Source organism: Colius striatus, chromosome 2 (assembly GCF_028858725.1).
Source record: "Colius striatus isolate bColStr4 chromosome 2, bColStr4.1.hap1, whole genome shotgun sequence".
Classification (NCBI taxonomy): Eukaryota; Metazoa; Chordata; class Aves; order Coliiformes; family Coliidae; genus Colius; species Colius striatus.
Genome location: NC_084760.1, coordinates 94,716,599 through 94,738,689, shown reverse-complemented (window position 1 = coordinate 94,738,689; position 22,091 = coordinate 94,716,599). Strand labels below are relative to the sequence as shown.

At 40.4% G+C, this 22,091-nt stretch overlaps 1 protein-coding gene across 1 annotated transcript in view; it reads right to left on the bottom strand.

Moving 5' to 3' along the window:
* Positions 1–22,091, bottom strand: part of ALK (ALK receptor tyrosine kinase) — a 321,490-nt gene that overhangs the window by 227,051 nt on the left and 72,348 nt on the right. The window contains exon 2 of the mRNA XM_061989641.1: positions 7,918–8,037. Within this exon, the coding sequence (XP_061845625.1) occupies positions 7,918–8,037 (120 nt within the window). The remainder of the gene's footprint in view (positions 1–7,917; positions 8,038–22,091) is intronic.

Below are 22,091 nucleotides of genomic sequence, written 5' to 3'. Positions count from 1 at the left end.
CTAACTTAAAGAGACAGAAAAGGCCTGTTCTTTTTAAGAAATTATTCCAATTATCCTCTCTTCAGCTGCCCAACAACAGACTAGGTTTATTTGTTTTAAACCACATTTCTTTTTAACCACAAAAATCTTACCAGCAGGCGATTTCTTCTTAGACTGCCTCTTTCTAGTTCTTCAAGTGTCTGACTTAAAGGGGTCCTTTTCACTCCTGGTCTGCTGACTCTAACAAAACACTAACAAAACACTCTGACACCATTACTCTCAGCTGGTCACTCCTTTGAAAAGGTGTGGTTCTTTCTCACCTTACTACAATAAACAAGGGAGCAGGTAGAGGTTCCCTATTCTCAGAAGGACTAGCTTAGAGATGTATGTCATCATTGGCATCTCATCTTGAATATGGTTAGTTTGTACTACATTTAAAGATACAAATATGCAATGCAGAGGTCACTTAAAACTATCAAAACAGGAACACAACCTCCCTCAAGAACATACCTACTCCAGCAGCAACAATCACAGCAATAGTGTAGAAACAGATAAAATATTCTCACACTGGATGTCTTTTTTCTACAAATATTGACAGATATTCCTTGTGGAGGAGACATAATTTAAATTGTATAGTAGAGATGTGCTCTGCTGAGTGAGCTCTAAGACCTCCATCAATACTCACTAACCTCTATTATACTCATGTTATAAGGCCTATAAGCTTTTAATTTATGACAAGGAAATGACAAATTGATTTTCCAGTTATTAATCCTAGGGACAGAGCCAGCTCCTAAAGCCCTCCCCATCCCCTCTGGGTAGAAAAGAGCACAGAGCATTCAATCTAAGGGTTTCAATTGCCTCATCAGACTCTTCCAAATTTCTGTCCACTAATACATAGGCACATGTGTGGGGTGATACAGGAACCTGGCAGCGATAAGTATTTGTCCCTGAAAATGGAGCATAAATAGAAGACTCCTTGCTCTCTATCTGCCAGCTCACCAACCTGCTGAACACCCAGGAGGACATCAAATACAGGACAGGCCCTCGGAAATGAATATTGCCCCACTGGCACAATGAAGGAGTGAAACTCTTTGCAAATGGATCCTTAGAGGCACCTTTCCACTGTGCAACTGGAGGTATGGCAGCAATTTAAAAAGAGCAAATCCACCACAGGATGGAAAGGGCATGGAAAGAAGAAAACAGAAGAGGAAAGGGAAAAGGAGTCAGCATGTCTTGGAAATTAAAGTGCAAAAACTACCACAGTGTTTAACTGCCTTGTTCCTGCTGAGAAAGCAAGCCTGAAGAGACATTTTCACCTACTTACTTCCATTGATCAGAATTGAGAAAGGGCAAACCGGCACATTTTAAGGGGCAGTATGATGTATCCCCACTGGGCACCCCAGACCTTAGTACCTCAGCAAACGCCTGCATCAACAGTAACTACCTGATCTTTTGGTTGCAGCTCCAGGAGCTGACAAATACAAGACCAGCAGTATGGCATGACAGGAGAGGTGAGGAACTGGGGCAGCAGTGGAGGAGTCTCACAGTATTGCTCTGAACAGCTTGGCTCTGTGATCCATCCTGCCTGATCTGCCTCAGTCACCTCCAGTGAAGCTGTGAGGAGAGCAGCTGAGATGCACACCTACCCCTCTCCTTGCCCTGAGATGCAGCCTGTATTCATCAGGGATCTCCTTTTAATTTAAAGCTACTTAATGCAAGTTAGCTTATTGCTCTGTGTCCTTCCTCCACACCAGACGGTCATCATGTGCACTCCCCCAACCTTGTGTTTACTGACAGGAATGCTGCTGTTCCCTCAGGGTGCTGAAGTTGGGTCATGGTGAGCCTCTCCCCACTCTGTGCCCTACACGACACCCAGCCAGCCTCACCCACACATTGCCCCAGAGGCCATTTTGTGACCTCATTAGCCAGGACAGGCACAGAGCCTTGGCTAAACCCCAGCATGGAATGAGGCAGCTGCGCCTTTACCTGCGTCCTTTTGGCCTACTGGGCTACGATAGAGGACAGAACATGCCCTGGTGGGGCTTGGTGAAAGCAGACGCCTGTTTGCTTAAGAGCCCTTCCTGGCTTCAAGACGATGCCCTATCTGTTTTCTGCTGCTGCTCAAGGCCTCATCCTACCTCCTCGCTTCATAGACGCTTCCCAGCTCGCTGGCAGGGTTGAGGTCGCACCCCATCCCACCCAGGCAGCTGGCAGAACAGGGAGGTGCTGTGCCTGCACTGGCACAGGAAGAGAAGGGATCCAGCAGTGGCCAGCCAGCCCTCGCAGGTGCATGCCTCTGAGGGTTCACCAGAGCTCACTGCATGCCAGGAAGATGTCAGCACAGCTGGTTTCTCCCCAATATCCTGAAGGGATATGGACGGGCACACTAGCTGCTGGGCAGGGGTAGAGTCAGCTGTGCCAGCATTGCTCATCTCTTCGATACCGGACTTAAAAGAAAAGCACTCGTGTTTCTTTTAGGAGGGGCTATTAACCTTAGATTGCATTCTGAAGGTAAGAGTTTTAGAGTTCCCCACAGGAGGCATAATTTCACCAGCCCAGATGAAGAGAGAAGAGTGCTTGGGTCCTGGTGCCAAGTACAGGGCAAGCTGCCTGCCTCTCTGGGGAGCCCAGGGCTCTCTCATGCCAGAAGTGTTTAAATCCATCTTCTGGGGAGTAAGCCACAGTTGGATGGGCCACTGCTTAGAGAAAATTACAATAATGCAACCATTCATTTCTTTGTTAAGAGAATCTTTAAATTGACAGTATATACTTTATATCCACCCAGCTCCTCAGTGCACACCAGGGACTGAATCACCAAAATTTTCGACAGCTGCTTTGTTCAGTGGAAATCAAGATACGAGGAAGAGGGCCAGGACTCCTCTATCAATCAATTATAAGGACAGTCTTTCAAGACAGCCTCAGAGAGAGGTGCAAGAAGGTGGTGTCAGGAGAACAACCAGTAATAGCTGTCATTTTCATTCTTCCTGCTTTAAGAAGTGACAGAGCTCATCTCCACACAAGAAACATTTGTCCACCAAGTCTCCCATGCATGCAGCAAACACAGTAAATGAAAGTGCATTTCCAAGTGCCAGTTCTGGCCAAAAGACTGAAGTACTGACCAACAGCGACTGTTGGAAAACATGCTCCAGTTAGTGCAAAGCAGTGGTTGGATAAACTGTCACATTTTGACAATTCATACAAGGAATCTCTTGCATGAAGTTTGAGAGATCTCTAGAGAAAATGAATATTTGAGAGATAGGGAGAAAGGCATTTGTTGTCTTACTCTATGTTATTTTATTATTGAAGAAATGATGAGCTGTCATGGGTGTATTATCTGCAGATGAAAGAGAAGATAAGGAAAATAATAACTTGAAAGTAAATTTTTTTCCCTAATAAGATTTTTTTCTTCTTTCTTGCTTAGCACAGCCTTCAGTTTAGCTAGGTGGATACTGCTTTCCCTGTGATTTGCCTTTCCCTGGATTTCAGCACCACTGCACATGGCAAAAATACACGAGTTCTTGCATACGTATATGGGGGTCACAGAATCATAGAATGGTAGGGGTTGGAAAGGACCTTTAGAGATCATTTAGTCCAACCCCCCTGCAGAAGCAGGGTCACCTAGATCAGGTCGCATAGGAACATGTCCAGGCGGGTCTTGAAGACCTCCAAGGAAGGAGACTCCACAACCCCTCTGGGCAGCCTGTTCCACTGCTCCGTCACTCTCACAGTGAAATAGTTTTTTCTTATGTTTAAGTGGAACTTTTTGTGTTCCAGCTTCATCCCCAACCTCCTGACACCCACCTTTTAGATATTTGTAAATGTTAATAAGATCACCTCTCAGTCTCCTCTTCTCTAGACTAAACAGCCCCAGTTCCCGCAGCCTTTCCTCGTATATCTGCTATTTTATATGGAGCAATTCTATTAATCTGGTGTGAATAACTGCTGTTAATGAAAGTTTTGGCCATTTATGTTCATTTATGTTAGAATACTTGTAAGATTGCAAAAAAGATGTGTTTGAACTAAGATGGATACATCACTTTTGCAATATCTTGAAGCATTGATTCATTCTTCCTCTGGGACAAAGTATCATTCTCTTCATTCCTCCCCTGACTTTATCTTACCTTCAAAACAGACATTTGTTGTAACAATTATTTCATACCCATGCATCTCACTATACCATGCTGAGCCATGTATTATGACAGCTTTATCATTTTGATGATGTCAGTATTAGTCTGATTTACTGTAAATTTATAAAAGAAGTAGTCATGGGAACCTAACTGTAGCATGAATTCCTCCGGCTGGTGTCCTCTTTCTCTTCCTCTTTTGTTTTGCACTCAGACTCATTGAGTTTCACGTCAGCAGTACCTATCTGGTATCCAGCTCACACGAATGAAATATTTTGAATGCATGCACATAAGCACTTGAATTCAGCAAGTCACACTCAACCTATCCAAGAAAAATAATAATCATCTGACACCTTGCTGAGCAACTGCTGTGCTACAGAGCAACAAATATTCAGCTTGAATGACCCCAAATTGTTCCACACTAAAATTAGTCCAATGCTTTTTTTATTTTTTTTTTCTCCTCAGCAAACTCAATTTGGGAAATCATGAACTCATCACAAGATGACGTTCCATTAGAAAGTGTAAAAAAACCCCAACCAACAACCTTGTCAAATTAGTTTTCTGAAGACATAGAGCTGAGTGAAATTATTAATAAGTTGTTAATGGAGGCCATCCTTTGGATTATGCTTTTAGTACCTATTAAATCAAAGCTGTGAATAATTATGCACTCTTGAAGGTATGTGCTCCTCCTCTGCTGAACTCACCTTTTGTAGACATTTTCAAGCACACCAGTCATTTGGCAGCTGAATTTGCTATTTCCCCCTAAGCTTTAGTTCCAGTTATTTTTGGAATCCCAAACATCGTTATTTCCTAAACTTCAAGGAGGGGAATACAAAAATCTGTAAACTGCATTGCAGAAGTCTGACACAGGCTGAGAAATGTATTTTGCACAAAGCTGGTTCAGAACAACCAAGGAGATCAGCTGCTACTGGGGGATCTGGCAAAGAAACACACAGACAGCATGGTGGTATAAGAAGCATCAAAAAGCAAAAGACATCTCCTGTTTCCCAAATGGTCCACCATGGCAATCCTTATGCCTGTTCTTCTCATGAAATGTGTTCTTGTTTCAAAACAAGACTTGGGTGGGCTGAATCACATTTGATTTCTTTTTCCAATCATTAGCACTTTCTGCAGTTCCCACCATAGCCTGCCAGGATTGTGCTCCAGGTTCAGTGCTGTTAGATGGCTCAGAGGGATGCAGAGAATGGGGCAGAGGGGCGTATTAAGTGCATGAAGGCTTCCAGGCCTTATGGGGCAACCGTCATCTGGAACCCCTGTTACAGAAGCTTAATGGATTTTATGCAGTGGACAATTGATTTCTTACACAGTACCTATACAGAAGAGAAAATTAATATTCAACCAACCAGGACAAGAAATGAAATATGTGGCTGGGTGTAGTTAATCATGTAAGCCTCAGGACAGAGTTCCATCAGTGCTGCAAATGTGAGATTAATATGCTACCATAAGTCCACATATGCAGAATGCATTAAAAGTTTGTTCTAGCCACAGGAAATAGTCTGAGTGTACCTCAAAGAGAACAAAAGAAAACATAAAAATATGGAGGTTTAAACGTGCCTCCTGCCCTGCAGGCTGAATTTCCAGATGATTTTGACTTCATATGTTTTTTTAAAGTCTTTATTTGCTGAAAGGTAGGTGGAATTTGCATCCTTGAGATGGTGGACAATTAACCAATGCTTGGATAGAGACAAATCTAGAAACCTCTAGACACAATAGAAATAAAATCTTGTATCCTGTTGTGTCAGTGATTATCTTTTGAGATTTCTGCATGTAGTTTCAAAGATACCATCAAGCACTGTTCCTGTCAGAACTACTAGAGGCAGTCTGTCAGAATTTTTAATTCCAAGCAAAGGAGCTGAGAACTTTGTTTGGCAGAAGGTGAGGGACTACATTTCAATTTACTCAATCAAAGAGATTTCTCCAATAGTGGAACACAGGGAAAAAGTAGTTAAGACAACTCATATAGCCCCTTCACAGAGCTGCTTATATCCAAATCAAATAATCAGCTGCTGAAAGGCATCCATCCTTGTCCTGCTCATAGTAATTCTAGACAGAAATCTAGATCCCTGGAAAGTTTACTAATAAATATTCAGGTGTATATAAGCTGCAAGTATGCAGAGGAACAGAGAAATTTGAAGAATTGCCCTCTTGAGCTTGGGCTATGATTACAGGCTCTATTTCACATACCCATATCAGCCCTCCACATGCTGCATATCTCAGGTGGCAGGAAGTGTGTCTGCATAGCAATGTTACAGGGTGTTCCAGTCTGAAATTAATGACTTTGAAGGCTACTGCTACCCCTTTAATTTAAAGGAGGTTCTGCCAACTTAGAGGAGGTTCTGGCACCAGAACAGGTTGTCCAGGAGGATGTGGATGTGGATTGCCCAGGAAGTGTTCAAGGCCAGGTTGAATGGGGTTTGGCGCAATCTAGTTTAGTGGAAGGTATCCCTTGACACGGCAGGGAGGTTGGAACAAGATGATCTTTACAGCTCTTTCCAAACCAAACCATTCTATGATTCTACAAGTCTAACTTTTGGAAATGCTAAAGTGCAAAGAAAGGAAAAATCAAACTACTTCTGCCTGTCTTCAAAATTCTCCAGTAGTTTCAAGGTACGTGTCCTGAATTACACCTACTGAGGGAGAAAAGAGTTTAGACTTGTCCTGGATGAAGACTATACTTTGTGTAACACCTCATCAAATTCCTGCCTTTCCTTGCAAAAGAGATGGTTGGAATATGGAAAAATTTGGTCTTGTGCCACCAGTCAAAACCATGATAATCATTTCTGCTTAGATGCAATACATTTATCTCCGTGTGATGCTGTGAGATGGAATCAATGCTTTTAGATTTTAAGAACAAAGCCTTCCCTTTGAATAGTATTACTGACAAACCAAAAGACTTTAGGAAGAAGTAATAAAGGATAAATTAAAAATCATTCTTACAACTTCTGAGAATACCAAGTGGGACAAAAAAAAGATTGCACTACTGTCCCTTCCAAAATGAAATTGGTGTGTCCTCATCATTCAAGCAGGTACAACAGCTAGGAGCTGATATTGTATGCCAGTGGAAAGAATATATATTGCCCACATAAAAGGCTGCAACATAAATTTGAAGAAATATGGGACTCCTTCATATAGGTAGGTCAAACTTTTCCCTCAAGCAGATAATTACAGGCTTGGGGTGAGTAAATCTTATTAGCCTCTCAGCACCCTATCTCCCCTCATAGAGACTGGTAGTAGATATATAGTAGATATATTCTACTTCAGTCACTTTCTGGATTGCATGTCAGATATTGCCTTATGCAGGCTCGTCCTAACTACAGCCATCGTATTTACAGTGGAATGGCTATGGATAGTCAGTAAATAGGTCATTCCAAAGAAGAGATGGAAACAGATTCCCAGATTTTGGAAGGGATGGATGTTACAAAAGGAAATGGCAAGAAAAAAGAAGTTTGTTACACAGTTCCTCTCTTTACAGTATCACTGAAATCCAATATATCACTCAAAATTGCAGTCTTGGTTTTGAGGGAGCAGGGCAGGCTAGCGCAGCTCAGGTAATCAGGTACCTCCACAGAGATGGTCATGGCCAAAGCCACATTGGGCTGGACTGGGATGAAATGGGACTCCTGGGCCCATGGGCAGTGTGGTTGGTGAGGGGCAGTAAGGCTTATTAGTGCTGTCCGGGGATGACAGTAGAGATATGTTATCATGAATAATTTGACTTGTGTTGCTTTGTTCCAGTATTATACTGATATCCTTAGTTACAGCCTCTTGAGAATAACATATAAATGCTACTCACTGTGTCGTCCTCTGTGAGAGAAGAAAGGAGACGTATCTCTCATGACCCAGGTCAAGTTCCAAGCAGAGTAACCAGAAGAAAGAGCAGGGCTGCTTTCTGGGAGATCCAAAGTGTTCAGACCTTTAACTAAAAAAACAAACACAAAAAACCCAAAACATTACGTATGATGTAGCTGTTTGCATGCTACACGTCAACTGCAAAGGTCTTAAACAGCTTTATAGTCCACATGCAGCAAGCACCAATATTCAGATAGTTCCTGGCCAGTTCTTCCTTCCAGATTTGTGTTTTACATCACAAAATTATCATTACCCAGAAAAAGTATCAAGAAAAACTATTCCAAGCTCTTTCTGACCTTTAAGTCTCTCAATATGCTTTATTAAAGTTTTGTTAGCATGAGGAAATTCCATACATGGAACAGGCAGACATGTACTCAGCTTCTGTTCAACAACCCAACGCATCTCAAAAACGCTTTTGGAGATTAGAATACTACAGTGACCCAGAACAGGCAAGGATCTGCTCTGTCTCTGAAAGCCATGATATTAGAGGTGCGAAGAGAAAGGGCAAGGTCAATAAGCAAAGCAGAATTCTACAGGCTTTGAAAGCACAGATTTTCTCTGAGAATATTTAAGTTGGATTTCCTGAAGATAACAGGATCTTGAGTATTCTCATTTTTTTCAGGTCCTCATGGGAAAGGTGGGATTTAACTTTGTAGAAATACAGGCAGGCAAAACTTGTGTTTGGGAGGTTTGCTGAAACAAACCAAGCCTATGGATTGCTGATACATTCTGATCACTCCCAGAAGCCATAGAAACATATGTTGCTCAGAAAGAAAATAAAAAGTACAGTTTTGAGCTATTAAATAATGTTTTTCTTAAGTAAGAATACTACAGTCACTTGCTTGAATTCTTCTAGTTGAGGTGCAAGGCTAAGCTTTGCTGTAGTAACAGCAATACAATTTGGTAATACCTTTCAATAAAAAGTTTGGTAGAATTTCAATAGTAGGAATTAACTAACTTAGCTTAATAATTTTAATTTGGAGTGCTGAAGAACAGTCCTCATGAATGGATAAACAGTAATGGATAATAAAAGGCATGTTTTAGAGAATAATAGCAAACATGGTAAATGGTTGAAGCTGTGGAGACAACACTGGTTTGATTCTGTTAAAGCTCTGCTTAGTCTCATTTTCCACTTCCCCTGAAGAAAAACTTGAAAATTTCAGAGGGACTCATCAGAAACTTAAAAAATAAGTGTAAGTTGCAACCTATCTCCTTCTCGGTGCAATCTCATTTTCAACACTCTCCTGTAACTGAGTAACGATAGCTAAATCAAGAGAAAAATAACCATTCTCATGTAAGAGCTGTAATTCTTGCTCATTGTTTGGAGCAATAATCTTCAAGATAAGAATGGACTTCACACTGCATTGTAAACCATTCTTGCGTGGAAAAAATGTAATATCCCTAATTACTCAATTAAACCTGGTCTCTATGCCAAGTTATGGTACAATAACTAAATATGTCCTATTGTTGTGTGCAATGTAGTGACAAAGATCAGGCCAGTGATTTATGAGAGTATGTATGAAACCTAGTGTTCTGCCTTCAACTGTGAATGATGAAGTGATAGGTAACTACAGAATAACCTTTATATTGGCTTTTCCTTCCTAATACCAAGACATATTTAAAACCTCTTTCAGTAGTCCCCTACATAGCTGGTTGTGGCAAATAAAGTCAGGTTTCATTACAATGGTCATAACAGTTGCTAAAAGCAGATTTTTTTCCTAAAAATGTGCTTCACTGTAATGCTAATATGGAACAATAAATACAAATTTTAATAAAAATTAAGCTCCTGAAATAAGCTGGTTCTAAAAGCAATGTGTGTTTTGCCCGATGTGAGATGTCTAACCAGTATCAATATCCTCATCAAACAACATCTGTACCCCGTGATCCTCCAAAAGGGGGAATGATTTCATATCCTAAACGCAGATAACAGGTCTCCTAGGCAAAAACTCTACATCGTCTTTACCCGTAACAGACACAAATGAATGCAGGTGTCATGCATTTAGTACCGACAGAGAGCCAAGCCTTGGGGTCGCAATCAATCCTGTGAAAACTCCACACAAACCTGAAAAACTGACCTGCTCCTCATCTCTGTTACCACAGCAAAATAATTGGAGAAAAACTCACTGAGGTACATTTCTCTCCCTAGTGGCTGCAGCCACAGAACTCAAAATTAAAATCACTGTTACTACCCTGACCAGCCTTACCTGGGAATCAGTGAAATGGCAATCAGCTGCAGTACCCTCAATTCCCTGACACTGCTCACCTCAAGAAAAAATGCCTCTAAACATTGCATCTTTCAGAAATCACGCCTACGTTCAACCTCAGCTAAGTGGAAATGTTCCCTGTCAAAAACATATGCAATAAATTCCGATAAAAAATAAATTTAAACATCTGAGCAGGGAAGACAGGGTGGTCCGGGCACTCGAACCTCCCATCTATCAGCAGCAAGAGGTAAGATTAAAAAAACATCTAAGTTTTTCTCTAAAGAATGGAATGGATTTGGTTGGATTAATTTCAACCTAAGAACTTGGAGCCAGTGTTGTTCAACATCTTCATCAATGACTGAGTGTACCCTCAGCAAGTTGGCTGATAACACCAAACTGGGAGGACTGGCTGATTCCCCAGAAAGCTGTGCTGCCATTCAGTGGGATCTCAATCAGCTTGAGAGTTGGGCACAGAGGAACCTCATGAGGTTCAACAAGGACAAGTGCAGAGTCCTGCACCTGGGGAGGAACAATCCCATGCACCAGTACAGGCTGGAGATTGACCTGCTGGAGAGCAGCTCTGTAGAGAGACCTGGGAGTCCTGATTGACAATAAACTAACCATGAGCCAGCAATGTATCCTCGTGGCCAAGAAGGCCAATGGCATCCTGCAATGTATCAAGAAAAGTGTGGCCAGTAGGTCAAGGGAGGTTCCTCTCCCCCTCTACTCTGCCCTGGTGAGGCCTCATCTGGAGTCCTGTGTCCGGTTCTGGGCTCCTCAGCTCAAGAGGGACAGGGAACTTCTGGAGAGAGTCCAGTGCAGGGCCACCAAGATGATCAGGGGACTGGAGCATCTTCCTTATGAGGAAAGGCTGCGGGAACTGCAGCTGTTTAGTCTAGAGAAGAGGAGACTGAGGGGGGATCTCATTAATATTAGTATATATTAGTATATAAGTAGTTGGTGTCAGGAGGTTGGTGCATCCCTTTTTTCCATTGTATCTAGCAACAGGACAAGGGGTAATGGGATAAAGCTGGAACACAAAAAGTTCCATTTAAACATAAGAAAAAACTGCTTTCCTGTGAGGGTAAGGGAGTCCTGGCACAGGCTGCACAGGTGGGCTGGACTAGATGATCTGTAAAGGTCCCTTCCAACCCCTACCATTCTATCATTCTATAAATTCATTTTTTCTCATATTCTTTAGGATTAATTTTGGAATTTCATCTCAAATTATTTGCTTGGGCTATTGGTCTAAATTTGAAGACAAGAAGATTGTATCAGAAGACACGAATCTTTCCCAATTAAGTTATATTTAGAGAAAGATGTTGGGTAAAAGGTTTTTTTGTATAGCCAAGAGGCTACTCTACACAGTGAGGAATTATTTGATTTCAGAGTGAGCTATAGGTTAGAGAAAAGAGAGACCTTTCCTCTTCCATCTCCAGGGCATTTTATGTCCAGAAAGGTAATTACAGAAGACTGTATCAGCTAAAGAAATGCTTCTTGTGTAGCAACGGCAATGCAAATGCAGGCTACACTGGAGCCATTTTAAAAAATAAAGGGTTTTTTTTCTCCAAAACAATTCATATTGAAACAAAAATGCACCAAGAAAATCTTGTCTCCTTCTTTTGAAACATGCTCATCTTCTATTCCAGCTGTTTGTATGAGGGTGCTCTGTCGCTTGTCAACAATAACCCTAATCTTTAAAAAAAAAATTAATGGATTAGCAACTGGAAGCTGACAGCTCCATTTTTAGTAGCTAGAAGTATGGCAAGGTACAACAGAGGTTTCTTTGATACTCCTGCCTAAAGGAATATGCAGGGACAAATGCTGACTCAAGGTACTGCATCACAGCTGGAAAGGTGTACCTGAACAGAACATTTGATATTTCTGTTTCTAAACTTGTACAAAGGAATCTCCTTAGGGGATGTGAAATTTCTTCAGCTCACCAAGACTGTTGGTAATAAAAAATTGGAAAATACTTCATGTGTACTGAAGTCAAGCCTCAAGGTCACACATTCATTAAATAAAATATTTACGTATTATTTTAATGAAAAATACCTCTTTAATAGAATAACCCTGCATGTTCACATGGAAATGGAACAACAAGAGAAGCTTTCTACTTGGGTCATTTTTAAACAAACAGGTTTTCCTCCCTGTTTTGCCCTTTCTGGAAGAAGGAAGAAGTATCCTAGCAATTAACATACATAGCTTTGTAAAGTTCTGTGCATAACTGAATTCTTATCAAAACAGCCATGTCTTTTTAAACCAAAAAGTGCACCTACGTGTAACTGAATATTGCATATCTTTGGATATTGCTTCATCACTCAGTGGATAAGCTTTCTCACACTGATGAGCTGTATTAGTCCCAGGTTCTCAGTGGTACATCTGAGGCGACAAACCTGAATGTGTCTGTCCTCCCGAGTTCAGAGATACAACAGATATGTAAGTTAATAACTGAGATCAACATGTACTTTCAGCTTCATCGACATCTGGAAAAATATCTCAAGAGCATTCATGGTTGTTTGCATGGAAACCAGAAATCAACGTTAGTAGTATGTGTGGCTCTGATTTATAACAGCAATCAATAGAGTAGTTATTAGCAAATATTACAATAGTGTGTTTAGAAAGAGCCTCCATTAAGATCTGGATTTTCCAGTTTCTGGGAAAACCTCGTATTTCAAGCTATTCTAGCTCTAAATAAAAGGTTGCAATTTTCCACAGAAGGAATATTACCATTCTCTTTTCCCCTATTAAACAAAATAAAAACCAAAACAGGTCAAATCAGCTTGGAACTGGGGCAACTTAAGTTCATTAAAACAAACAAAAAAAATCTTACAGGCATGCCTCAGGCATGGAAACTTCTGCAGATATCTCTCAAGTCCAACATCTCCATCTTACAAGAGAGCTCTGAGGACCCTGGCATTTATGAAACCCTGGCCGGCTATGGCCAGCAAGAAGACTGGGCTTGCCTCTGTCTAGTTGACAGTGCACACCTTGATAAAGGATCCCTGAGCTCCCAGCTCCAACAAAGTTCTTGGTTTTGATTTTTTGGGGTAAAGGGATGGAACCAGGGAAAAAGATGGCCTGAGAATTAGCTCTGAGCTCTCAAATTCACAACTACTCCTCACAAACAAACTAACAGTACTCATACAATCTTCTAGAAACTTTCATTTTTCCTTGTCTTCCTATCCACAAACATACTCAGTCATCCATGAAAGCGCAAAAAACACATTATATCAAGGTGACCAAGCAGCACCGAAACCAACAAATAGCCCAAGTAAACGCTTTGTGAATAATCCATAGACTCAACTACATTCACAGAAATCATTGTCTAAGTGACATTCAGAAGCAATACTCAAATTCTGTTTAGAGTCAAGCTGGAGAAGGAGGGAAAGGGCAAGCTCATTCCACGTGTTCTCTTGCTCTGAATAGCTGGTGAGCTCTACTTACACTAATGGGTGGATGTACTCCAGGCTTTCTTTTTACAAACCTTTTCTAAAGTATGAAAATGTTCGCTGACAGTCTGTCAAGTTTATCTTTTTCAGTTGGAAAATATATTTAATAATGCATTATGTTACAATGATTTTATGTCATATTGAAAGCCTGATGAGTGCAAATAAACGAAAGTATGTGTGTCACCAAACCTGTGCTGGATTGCTTCAGAGAAGAAATTTGCATTTTGTGGGCTGTAGGCACCTGCGGATAGTGGATTCCGCCAGACATACTGCATGAGGCTCAGAAGTGATCAACAACGCTGACTGGCAGATGCTTGATGAGTAAATTTGGGAATAGCATATACTTCCTGTACACGAGGCATGTGTCACTAACAAAACTGTATTTAACAACTGTGTTATCCTTCTGGCCCTGAATACTTTATTGTTGGTTTTGGTTTTGTAAGGCTTATTTAAATTTTTTTAACCCTTTTCTGTTAGCTGTGTAGGGTGTTTTTCTCTCTCGTTTTCACAGGGAACATCAACTTTTGACTTAAAAAAAAATCCAAATGGCTCAAAATTGACTAATTAAATTAGCAAATAAGTACTCCACAGATGCATTCTTTTGCATCAACTAGGGAGTCCCTCTATCTACTACATCCTGTGGGCATTTATTGCTGCAAGGAGAGTCTGTGCTAGGTCTGGGAAATGTGATCTAATCACCAGACCTTCTGCTCTGGAGGGAGAGGAACACGAAACACCCAAATTACAAGTCCACCAAGGTACCGCCACAGGGAAATAGTAACAAAATATCAAGTGTTGCAGCTCATTAGAGGGGATAAAAAAAAAATATTCACATTTTCCTGTTAAAAATGCAGTGGAAACCAATATTGTTTTATTTGCTGCTTTCTGTGAATTTGTCTTAATATTTGCATGTATATTGTAAAACCCAAGACGTTTTGAAATTTCTACATGGAAAGCAAGTGGCATTCAAAGAGCATTAAAAAAGACAATTAAAATGACCAAGCTTACCCAGCTCAACTAATATAGTTTTAAAGTGCACTGCCATCTAGAGCATACAACTGCATCTCAGTCACTGCAGCTGCTGAAGACCTGCCCAGTAAAGACATCGCAAACTGGCAATGAATCGCTGATAAAGAGCTTAGCGCCTCAATTACAAACCAGAGTAGGATTGGCTTAAACTTGTTACTCATTTGTGTGTGTATAAGAAACCTTTAAAAAATCCAACAGTAGAGTGATCTTTGCCATAATTCTTCTACAGCATAATTAAGCATCTCTGTGGGTAGCACAGAGAAAACAAAGGACTGAATGTTAATAAATGAACTGCTCTCAACTCTGACTTGTCCCCTCAAAAGCCGAGGCTGCTGGAAGGACTGTGTCACGGAGTGTGCCCCTGCTTGTCTAGCCCGCAGCTTTACTCAACAAAGGGGAAAGCCCTCTAGAAGCAAAGCTCCACATATAAACAAATATTCTGAATTTTGGATACTTGTGCATTGTACCAACTTTAGATATTCTAGGATCACAACCAGAAAAGGAGTGTTGGGGTGGTGACTTTGTGGGGCCATGGTATTTTAACACCGGGCAATACTTGTCTTTGGACTGATAACCAATGCATCTGAATTACTGATCAAGTGGGCTGTGAAACCCAGAAGCCATTACATATAGCTGTTTCCTGCAGCACAGCCAGACCTCTAGACACTGCAGCCAGAAGGAAAGCTCAAGATAAAGTCCATGGAACTGATAAATCACACTAAAATACTTAAGGTTACAGAAGTTCTGATTTTTTTCTGTACATGTAAAAACAAAGTGATCCTTCCACTATTGTCTGAGGTATTTGTCTACTGTAGCTAAGAAAAACCTCCAACAAAACAACTGAGAGGCAGTATTTATGCTTGGTACATGTGTGTCAACATCAGACAGTTCCTCCATTCGTAGTCACTGTGAGCCCTTCCAGTGCCTGCTGGACGAGTCTCTAGAAGGACTCTCCATCACAGTATTCTGCATACAAAGGACTTCAGAGCAGTTCCTTACCAGTATGATTTCTATACCATTACATACCGTATATAAATACTATACCAGTATGATTCTCATCTGTCACAACTAGGATCCTGATCCCACGAATTCTCAGAGTCTATCTACTTGCATGTCTCAGAAAACTTCTCTACATGTACTTTCCTTTAGTTTGTACCCAGTTAAAATAACCTCTAGAGACACAGTGGCCAGGCTTTCACAGACAAAAAAAGAGCTGTTTTGACAGCATTTTAATAATTCATTACACGTACTGACTTCAAACCATATAGTGCCTTTACCTTGGATTTCTGCATAGCTGCTTTCATATTTAACACATATACCCAGTTGGAGTCTCTCATTAGATTTGCACACTTCCTATAACATTTTAAGTAGTGGGGTTAAGGAAAGGGAAAGAAACAAACCCAGAAGCTATCTCCTGCTCTTCACACACTTAAAACCCTCTTTTGTGTACTAAAGCAGAACACATACACAAACTCACACCACTAAGCAGTTATCATTTTAACATAGCTGCAGATATTTAAATACACAGTGGCCCATAGTCCCTGCAAATTTTAATAAAAGCTGATATTTTTCTCAATGTCTGCCTTTTCAGCTGTGTGTCTTCTTTTCAAGGCGTGACACTCAACAGTCACTGATTTTTGTCTCCAGATTTCTTAAGTGGTGGATGAAGACACATGCAAAAATTCCTTTAACATTTGAATGTCGCGGGAATGACTATTTAAAGGTTTCTGTGCAGATCAGAATCTTTGTGGTCTGCAGGAGGCTTCTCACTCTCAGAGTAGGCAGCCTCCATCACCTTTGAAAGGTGACTTCTTTGAATAGGATGAAAATGGTGGCACCTCACTTCTCCTCCCACACTTTCATGCTATGTCAGTACCTCTGACTCTGGAGACACTTGTAACAAAGCTTAGGGAATATTTTTTTCTCTCATATACAGCAACTAAATACCCACCTTTCAACTCAAATCTATCTACAGTTAAATATGACCTGAGCACTTAAAATATGGTGTGGGGAGGAAAAAGAGTTCATTTTCACACACCTATTGTGTGTTAAAGAACAAGCTTTTTCCTATGATTCCTAATACAGAAATAAGAGACAATGTAATGGTCCCTGTTCATCTTAAGTCAATTTGGGAAGCTGATTTTTTCAGGTTTCCCCAAGGAACTCATATTCCCTGTGTCCCATACTACTGCTACATATCCTGCTGCTTCTTTGTGAAAGTTTTTTGGACACATGTACCATCTTTCTTCCCAAAGAGCATGGGGTAATGTCCAGAAAAGTCACTCATCCACCACCTGGCATAAGCTCACCTCAGGAGCAAGCTGGCCTTGATTTGCTGCCTGGATCCATTCAGCAATGCCAGCTGCAAACGGTGGCCAGTAAATACTGGTTATTTGGAAGAAAGCAACAGCAGTGTCAAAAGTCAGCCTTATTCTTCCCCATTACTATCATTATTACTACTATTGCTTCTGTGAAAGGAAGGAAATTCTATGCTTATGGTACAATCGCATGTGAAAGATAACATTAGCAGAAGGCTCAATAATGGTCCCACATATAGAAGTACAAATACTTTGTATTTTTTTAAGCAGACATCCCCCTCTCCTGCCTTCACATTTAAAATAAGACACAAGCAAAGGGAATAAACTAAAGGAACTTCAGTGGAGATTTCCCATACAAGAGAGGCAGAAATCCCGAAGCAATGTCTCCTATAGAAACTGTGCCTTTACTGTACCACACAGACAGGGGTTGTTCCAGAGGCTTTGTCCAGCTTTAATACTTTCATAATTCTAAAACCTTGTAATCCAAGGATTGCATTTTAGAGGAAGAAACTTCTAAAATATGCCTGCCATATCAAAACATAAAAGTGAACACTCTGAGGACTTATACAAAGCCCTACATATGTACAACAGACACTAACTGTGAAGCAGTGACAGTTATGAATTTCCTGCCATTTGTATGGCTAAAACCATTTATTTACTGCATTAGGCATTTCTGTTAAGATATAGTGTTGCAGAATAGCAACAAATGTGTGGGGTGTTTTGGTACCAGAGAAAATACGACACATTTGTTATTGGTAGGCAAGCTACATTATTTCTAGAAATAGCAAAAGGGTGCGATGACTATTTCAATCTAAAACACAGCTGTCTTGGCAGTAACAATAAAAACTACTTCATATTCCTTTTACTGGGAAAGATGCCAATGTGCTGATATTGTCTATTTTCACTGCAACGTTTAATTTTGCTCAAGGTAAAGGACAGCATCTCTGACTACAGCTGTGGGGTATTTAGACGTGAAAGTACTTCTCAAGGAAGTTCTGCAAGTAATGCCAAAATGAAAGCCATAAAGCACCTGAGCGAGGCATGAAAAACTCCTGTATTCACCCAGATAGACACCTCTGAGTTAACTATGAGTAGAGACTGTAAAAAGGAAATTACTTGTCATTCTGTTTTTCAGGTGCAAAAGAAAAACAAGAAGCACTATCTCTGGAGATACACTGATTTCTTTAGGTTTGGAGTTTGTTGTTGTTGTTGTTTTGTGGCTTCTTTTTTTAACCACTGTGGCACAATTTTGCTCTGGATAGCTGTTTTCCAAGGATCTTAAGTGTTAACTAATCCTTAGCATTCACATATGAGAAACAAGTGATGCTGTAAAGCAGCTGATGCCACCAGTCACCACTATCCTCTGCTGGATGGGATAAGAGAGGTTCAGTTATACAAAAGATCATGCTCCAGCTTAAGGCAAGGCTTTGAGTGCGGGGCAGGATGGCCAGGTTATCTCTGCTGGTGCAAACAAACCATGAAACTGTGAAGTATTACTTGGCTATATATTTGGCTTTTGGTATAAAGATGACCATTCAAATACTCAATGAGATTAAATACTCAGTGTAAAATGAGTAGGAAGAGGTAAGTTATTATCATCTGTCTATCACAGGAAAAAAGGAGCTTTCTGTTTTCTCTCTTATGTATTCCTATATACTGCTACAGCCTTTCTAGGCTAAGTGGTAAAACTTGTGAAAAGGTCTGGGCTGAGAAGCTGGTCCACAAGGAGGTGAAACATAAGGAGCTGTAAAACAAAAGTAGATGTGAGCCATATGGAAAATATTGGACATGATGGATTTGTTGCAGTATTATGTATCTCTTATGCGTAAGGATATTAAGAAACCATGGAATTAAATTATCTGCTCAAATTCACATCACAAAATGGAAGCAAAGTTTAGAAAAAAAACCCAACCTTTACTGTTTCTTTCTGCCCAGAAGTCCTCTCTTCTGGTAGTCCAGCCCCGTCTCTGCTAAATTACTTCACTCTATCTTGTGAAAGTGAAATTTTGTGCATCTGGAACAGAGCCAGTGTGTGGATGAAGCTTTAAAGCACACACAAATAAAACCAAATAGCCTTGCAGGAATATCTAGAAGGACAGTAAGATATCTTATACTGATTTTTGGTTTACATTTTCCCTCAAGTTTCTACCTATCTAAATGCTTTCCTGCACTTCTCTTTACTGGAGAACCTACACTGTTCAAAAAGAATTTCCCAAAGTGATTAACTAAAGGCTTGTAAGAGAAATGATTACAAATGACTGAGTTAACTGCTCCAGACGGCCTCATCAGTCATCATAATGTGGTCTCAGCACCAGACTCATCAGGACAGGCAACTTGTCATGACAGATGACACCTCTTTAAGAAGACATCTTCCCATGGCTTTTCCCCAAGAAAGTCCTCCTAGGATAAGGTGCTTGCAAATAGCAGTCCTTAAGTAATAATCAAAGGGGAATGGCCACCAGCTGTCTTCAGTGAGCTGCTTCAGTGTTGGGGCATTTTGTTTGTTTGTTTTACCTTTAGTGTCTCAATGTGGAACATTTTATCTGCATGCAAATCTTGAAACTAAAGTACTTTTGGCAGTTGCTCTAAAGGTGAATTTAGAAATGATGATAAGAGCGACAAATCAAGAGAAAGGAGGCCAGCCTGATAGCCTTACGCTATTTTCCTACTGCAAGCCTCAAATGCTGTAAAAAAATTGGAGTTTGTGCTTCATTTTCCACATCTAGAAAAGGAAGAATACAGACCTCTACTGTAAGTCTGCTATGGAAACCGGTAAGTTAGATTTCTTTGCGTTACACAGCACCTTCTGTGATGAGTGCCACGCTAATACCCATTATAAATAAAAGCTAACTTATCATCCCGCGGATACTGTTTTGTGAAGTAGAACCCGAGAGAGCTAATTTTGTTTCCAGCTCTTCCTACCTGCAATGAGATCTATGATAAATTGTGTAGTTTCTCCCTTTGCCTTGTTTTTTTTCTGCTACTAAATGGAAGTAATGATGCCCAGTGGCTTGGGAACCCTTGGATAAAAAGCAGCAAATATTTTTTATGAAGAAATGTCTAAGCAAGGTTTTCAAAGTACCATTTTCCTAAAGCTCCATTGTCCTGCTCCTCACATCCAGCTTTCACTATGACGAGGGTAAAAAGCTTAGGAAGAACAGTTGGCTTCTTAATAACACACATCTCAGTCACAGTGAAGAGGCAAACTATTTGCAATGAACAGTTTGTTTGTGAAATTTGGCACTTGTTGTCTGTTTGCAAATCGTTCATGGACAGACCGCAGTTGATGAATACTTTGAAATTACTCAAATATTTACTGGGAACAGATTTCAGCCCTTGGGGTTTTTTGTTTGTTTGCTTTGTGTGGTACTCTAGCTATGCACCAGTTGGTCTTTCAAATGCCTGTGGTACTGAATAGGTGCTGGATCTGAGCAGCAATCTTAATTTCTGACATGCAGGAAGCTCCATGATTTCTCTTTCTTTCCATTCCCCATGTTGGAATGCATAGGAATAAATCTGAAGTTTTCCAGAGATAAAATCTTACATAGGAAAACAGCTCAGGAGCAAATGCTTTTGTGTAAAGGAAATAAATTTTAAGTGTTTCATGTCAATTTAACAGTACACTATAGCATAGTTGCAAATGAAGTCAATGATCCAAATGCTTCATCATGATAAGGTCAAAACCTTTCATTTTGATTTTCTCCAAGACTGAAAAATTGCCCAGCATTTTGTGTAAATTGATATATACTCCCGCAGGGAGTGTAGTTTTCAAAATATTTCCTGATAGAAAACCAGCATTAGAAACAGCTTAAGTTATTCTAATTTTTATGCATCTGACAAGATATATATATGACTTTGCTACGTAGCTGCTAGAGCACCACTCTGAGAATCCCCTGACAGGGATCTTGAATTTGAGAATCCACTCAGCTTGGCCACATTGGAAAAAAAACTCATGGAAAGTCAACAAAGTCTTTTAGAAAATGGGGTAAAGAGCAAAACAGAATGAGCACAGCTATGGTAAACTCATTAAAAATTCAAATTAAAGCAATTCTCTAGTGACTACAAACCTCAGATGGATATTTATTTTTATTGACAGATGGGGAGCTGCATGTCAGAGACAGCACAACAACACACTATGGGGTTATAACAACAGACTGAATCCCTATCACAACAATGACACTGCTCCTTATATCCATCCCCTTCCTTGATAACACTGGCAGACACTTTCAGAATTACAAACATGCATTTTCGTTTCCTTTGCAAAAAAAAAAAAAATGGCCTTCCTGTTTAGAAGCTGCCCATACCTGGAGCCCTAGCTGAACTTTTAACTGTCTTACAGTGCAAGCAGATGATCTATCACCAAACACATTAAACTGAACTGGCACATGTGGAGCTGCAGAGAGACAGTCTGTAAGTTTGCACCTCATCAGGGAGGGAAAAGCATTCAGCCTATGCATAATTTCTGGTTTCAAACTGGGAGAAGACTTTCAAAACAGTTTTAAAACTTCTTCCAAGGCCTGTCTAATATTCTTCTGTCAATGACAGTATTCACAACCACAGAAGCTATCAGGTGAGGATCTGGGGTATTTTAAAGGTTCTTTTCATATGGCTTAGCAAGTAGAAATAAGTGCTAGGCAGTCCCAGCGTAGCAGTCAGACCTCCAGAATTCACTAATAAACTGACTGTGCATTATCCAGGACTACAGACTGAAATACTCTGGGAGACTCTATAAAATTACATGATGAATAAGCAATTGTATTTAGTAACTTGTTATTCAAAAATGTAGTATAGAGTTATCTTGCATTAAAATATTTGCTGCAGGCCACAAAGCTGTCTTACAGCATCTTCCCTCCTCTTATCTGTGGTCTGTGGAGATGGGCTCCAGACATAAACTGAAACTGCCACCCTTTGCACATAACAAGTCACCCCAGACTCAACCCACTCAGATGATGTGTTGTAGATCTTAGTCAGGTATTTGTACTTCTATCTGAGAAAAAATTACTTTATAAAGATAAGGAAGCCTTCTTTCCATGCCATCTTCTAAAAGAAATCCAAGCAAGAAATAAAACAGGGAGAACGCTTTTCTCCCATGATAACTATCTCAGGGAAGACTCT